We start from the raw sequence: 5,111 nt of genomic DNA, 5'->3' as shown, positions 1-5,111 counted from the left end.
TGCCATTGAATTTTTTTTTTTTTTTTTTTTTTTTTTGATTTTTGTTGGAGTATAGTTGATTTACAATGTTGTGTTAGTTTCAGGTGTACAGCAAAGTGAACCAGTTATACATACACGTATATCCACCCTTTTTTTTTTTGCTTTTAATATTCTTTTCCCCTATAGACCATCACAGAGTATTGAGTAGGGTCCCCTGTGATATACAGTAGCTCCTTAATAGTTATCTATTTTATGTGTATAGCGGTGTGTATATGTCCGTCCCAATTTCCCAATTTATCCCCACCCCCATCCTCCGGTAACCGTAAGTAGTTTTAAAAGGCAAAATTTGAGTAATTCATCAAAGTAGATTATGCTTAATCCTACATAAAAATGGTAATTCCAGTTTGTACCCACCTCGTTCATTCATATTTAGATCATCACATTCGTAGATATAGAAAATAAAGTTGTATACCTAACCTAGGATGGCTTCCTGGATATCTCATAAGGAAACAAGGTCTGATCTCTCAAAGCAACTGAACACACTTGGAAGTGTCCCTACCTGTCTTTAAATTGTGCATCGTCAATTCCTTTCCTACGAAGCAGATCTTGTGGCCCATAGGGTGTGTCTTTGCATTTAGAGTCTGTGTCACAGAGTAGGGTTTGCAGCAATGGGAAGAAGCCAGTACTAGGAAGGTTTCGAGGTGCAAGGTAACCTAAAAGTTAAAAACAAACAAACAAGCAATAATTAGATCACTGTGATGTTTGCCTGGGAAGGGAAAGGAGTGCAGTAACTGTTTTGGGAAATTATCTTCTGCATTATGACTGTTTGGGTCCCCCACGTATCAAAAGACTTTAAAATGCTTGTTGCCCCACAAACTTCTCTTCCTGGGATTTATTCTAAGGAAATAGCTGCAAGAATGTTTGCCAGAGTGTTTGAAAAATAAATCACAGTGTACCCATATAATAAAACACAAGGCGGCCAATAAAAATGTTGTCAAATAATATGGAAAATATTTGTAACATATTGCTTATTAAAAAGAGTAGACCAGAAAACAGTATGACCAGAATAGCCATAATTGTAAAAAATATATATAAATATATGTAGTATATTAAAAAATCTGGAGCGGGACTTCCCTGGCAGTCCAGTGGTTAAGAGTCCACACTTCCACTGCAGGGGTCTTGGGTTCGATCTCTTGTCAGGGAACTAAAATCCCACATGCCGCATGGCATGGCCAAGTAAACAATAAATAAATTTAAAAAATAAAAAACTGGAGGAATTTTTTTCCTTGGTGGTTATTTCAAATGAGTTTGTTTACTTTCATTTGACTGTATATTAACTATTTTCTCCCACAATGTACATGTCTTCTTTTGTAATCAATGTCATTATAAATGCAGCCAATCTTCCAAACACAGGAAATATTTTTGGTGTCCTCAAAATTTAACATAATAGCTAAATTAATAATCCTGGACACACAAGATTTTCTTCCTATTTAAAAACCAATAATAACGGTGTGAATTAATATGCAGATTTTCCCCAATATTAAAGCCACAAGTATTGTAGCAGTTAATGGTTTTGTAACCTTTACTTTAACATTTGCTTTGTAAAATATGATGATGGCACACACATGAGTCAAGATAAAAGGCAATGAACATTTTGGTACATGATTCTTTTTGAATTATGGTTTTCTCAGGGTATATGCCCAGTAGTGGGATTGCTGGGTCATATGGTAGTTCTGTTTGTAGTTTTTTAAGGAACCTCCATACTGTTCTCCACAGTGGCTGTACCAGTAGCACATATATACAATGGAATATTATTCAGCCATAAAAAGAAACGAAACTGAGCTATTTGTAATGAGGTGGATAGACCTAGAGCCTGTCATACAGAGTGAGGTAAGTCAGAAAGAGAAAGAGAAATACCGTATGCTAACACATATATATGTAATTTAAGAAAAAAAAATGTCACGAAGAACCTAGGGGTAAGACAGGAATAACGACACAGACCTACTAGAGAACGGACTTGATGATATAGGAAGGGGGAAGGGTAAGCTGTGACAAAGAGAGAGAGAGGCATGGACATATATACACTACCAAACGTAAGGTAGATAGCTAGTGGGAAGCAGCTGCATAGCACAGGGAGATCAGTTCGGTGCTTTGTGACCGCCTGGAGGGGTGGGAAAGGGAGGGTGGGAGGGAGGGAGATGCAAGAGGGAAGAGATATGGGAACATATGTATAAATGATTCACTTTGTTATAAAGCAGAAACTAACACACCATTGTAAAGCAATTATACTCCAATAAAGATGTAAAAAAAAAAGATAAAAGGCAAGCTGTGAATTACAAATCTTTTCACAATTAGGTTTGATTCTAAAACACTAGCTTCCTCCCTTCGGGGAATACAGAGACAATGAACTTTCAAAAGACAGATTTACCTCCCGGGAGCCTGTGCAGCCCGCAACTGCCAGGGTCCTGTGATCCAGGGACAACTTCCCCAGGAGAACACAGGCACGCCTCAGGCTGTTGCAACGTCACACCAGCCTCTGCCACAGCAGGCTCACCCCGCACTCTGTGCCCCTCCCTCCTCCCGGCCTGAGTGAGCCAGAGCCCCCGAATCAGCTGCTCCTTTAACCCCATCCTGTCTGAGCGAAGAACAGACACCCTCAGGTGACATACACGCAGAGGTGGGGCCAAATCCAAAGCTGAACCCCGGGAGCTGTGCGAACAAACAAGAGAAAGGGAAATCTCTCCCAGCAGCCTCAGGAGCAGCAGATTAAACCTCCACAATCAACGTGATGTACCCTGCATCTGTGGAATACCTGAATAGACAACGAATCAACCCAAATTGAGGAGATGGACTTTGAGAGCAACGATATATATATATTTTTCTCTTTTTGTGAGTGTGTATGCGTATGCTTCTGGGTGTGATTTTGTCTGTATAGCTTTGCTTTTACCATTTGTCCTAGGGTAATGTCTGTCTGTTTTTTGTTTTTTTTAGTACAGTTTTTAGTGCTTGTTATCATTGGTGGATTTGTTTTTTGGTTTGGGTGCTCTCTTCTTTCTCTCTTTCTTATTTTTCTCCATTTTATCATGAGCCGTGTGGATGACAGACTCTTGGTGCTCCAGCCAGGAGTCAGTGCTGTGCCTCTGAGATGGGAGAGCCAAGTTCAGGACAGTGATCCACCAGAGACCTCCCAGATCCACATAATATCAAATAGCAAATATCTCCCACCCAGAGATCTCCATCTCAAAGCCAAGACCCAGCTCCACTCAACAACCAGCAAGCTACAGTGCAGCACACCTGTTGCCAAACAACTAGCAACACAGGAACACAAAACCACCCATGCGCAGACAGGCTGCCTAAAATCATAATAAGGCCACAGACACCCCCAAACACACAACCAGACGTGGACCTGCCAACCAGAAAGACAAGATCCAGCTTCATCCACCAGAACACAGGCACTAGTCCCCTCTACCAGGAAGCCTATACAACTCACTGAACCAACCTTAGCCACTGGGGACAGACACCAAAAACAACGGGAACTACGAACCTGCAGCCTGCAAAAAGGAGACTCCAAACACAGTAACTTAAGCAATAAGAGAAGACAGAGAAACACACAGCAGACGAAGGAGTAAGATAAAAACCCACCAGACCTAACAAATGAAGAGGAAATAGGCAGTCTACCTGAAAAAGAATTCAGAATAATGATAGTAAAGATGATCCAAAATCTTGGAAATAGAATGGAGAAAATACAAGAAACATTTAACGAGGACCTAGAAGAACTAAAGAGAAACCAAACAGTGATGAACAACACAATAAATGCAATTACAAATTCTCTAGAAGGGATCAAGAGCAGAATAACTGAGGCAGAAGAATGGATAAGTGACCTGGAAGATAAAATAGTGGAAATAACTAAGAGACAAAGAAGGACACTACATAATGATCAAGGGATCAATCCAAGAAGAAGATATAACAATTGTAAATATTTATGCACCCAACATAGGAGCACCTCAATACATAAGGCAAATGCTAACAGCCATAAAAGGGGAAATCGACAGTAACACAAACATAGTAGAGGACTTTTACACCCCACTTTCACCAAGGGACAGATCATCCAAAATGAAAATAAATAAGGAAACACAAGCTTCAAATGATATATTAAACAAGATGGACTTAATTGATATTACAGGACATTTCAGCCAAAAACAACAGATTACACTTTCTTCTCAAGTGCTCATGGAACATTCTCCAGGATAGATAATATCTTGGATCACAAATCAAGCCTTGGTAAATTTAAGAAAATTGAAATTATACCAAGTATCTTTTCCAAGAACAACGCTATGAGACTAGATATCAATTACAGGAAAAAAATCTATAAAAAATATAAACACTAAACAATACACTACTTACTAACCGTGAGACCACTGAAGAAATCAAAGAGGAAATCAAAAAATACCTAGAAACAAATGACAATGAAAGCTGACGCTCAGTTCTAAGGGGGAAGTTTATAGCAATACAAGCCCACCTTAAGAAGCAGGAAACATCTCGAATAAACAACCTAACCTTGCACCTCAAGCAATTAGAGAAAGAAGAACAAAAAAGCCCCAAAGCTAGCAGAAGGAAAGAAATCATAAAAATCAGATCAGAAATAAATGAAAAAGAAATGAAGGAAACAATAGCAAAGATCAATAAAACTAAAAGCTGGTTCTTTGAGAACATAAACAAAATTGATAAACCATTAGCAAGATTCATCAGGAAAAAAAGGGAGAAGACTCAAATCAATAGAAGTAGAAATGAAAAAGGAGAAGTAACAACTGACACTGCAGAAATACAAAGGATCATGAGAGATTACTACAAGCAACTCTATGCCAATAAAATGGACAATCTGGAAGAAATGGACAAATTCTTAGAAATGCACAACCTGCCAAGACTGAATCAGGAAGAAATAGAAAATATGAACAGACCAATCACAAGCACTGAAATTGAAACTGTGATTAAAAATTTTCCAACAAACAAAAGCCCAGGACCAGATGGCTTCACAGGCGAATCCTATCAAACATTTAGAGAAGAGCTAATACCTATCCTTCTCAAACTCTTCCAAAATATAGCAGAGGGAGGAACACTCCCAAATTCCTTCT

At 38.9% G+C, this 5,111-nt stretch overlaps 1 protein-coding gene across 1 annotated transcript in view; it reads right to left on the bottom strand.

Moving 5' to 3' along the window:
- The window catches only part of ABCA12 (ATP binding cassette subfamily A member 12), a 180,496-nt gene that overhangs the window by 123,626 nt on the left and 51,759 nt on the right, over positions 1-5,111 (bottom strand). The window contains exon 3 of the mRNA XM_024763225.1: positions 539-692. Within this exon, the coding sequence (XP_024618993.1) occupies positions 539-692 (154 nt within the window). The remainder of the gene's footprint in view (positions 1-538; positions 693-5,111) is intronic.

The sequence above is a fragment of the Neophocaena asiaeorientalis genome, unplaced genomic scaffold (assembly GCF_003031525.2).
Source record: "Neophocaena asiaeorientalis asiaeorientalis breed wild unplaced genomic scaffold, Neophocaena_asiaeorientalis_V1.1 scaffold86, whole genome shotgun sequence".
Lineage (NCBI taxonomy): Eukaryota > Metazoa > Chordata > Mammalia > Artiodactyla > Phocoenidae > Neophocaena > Neophocaena asiaeorientalis.
This window is presented reverse-complemented; position numbering and strand designations above follow the sequence as displayed.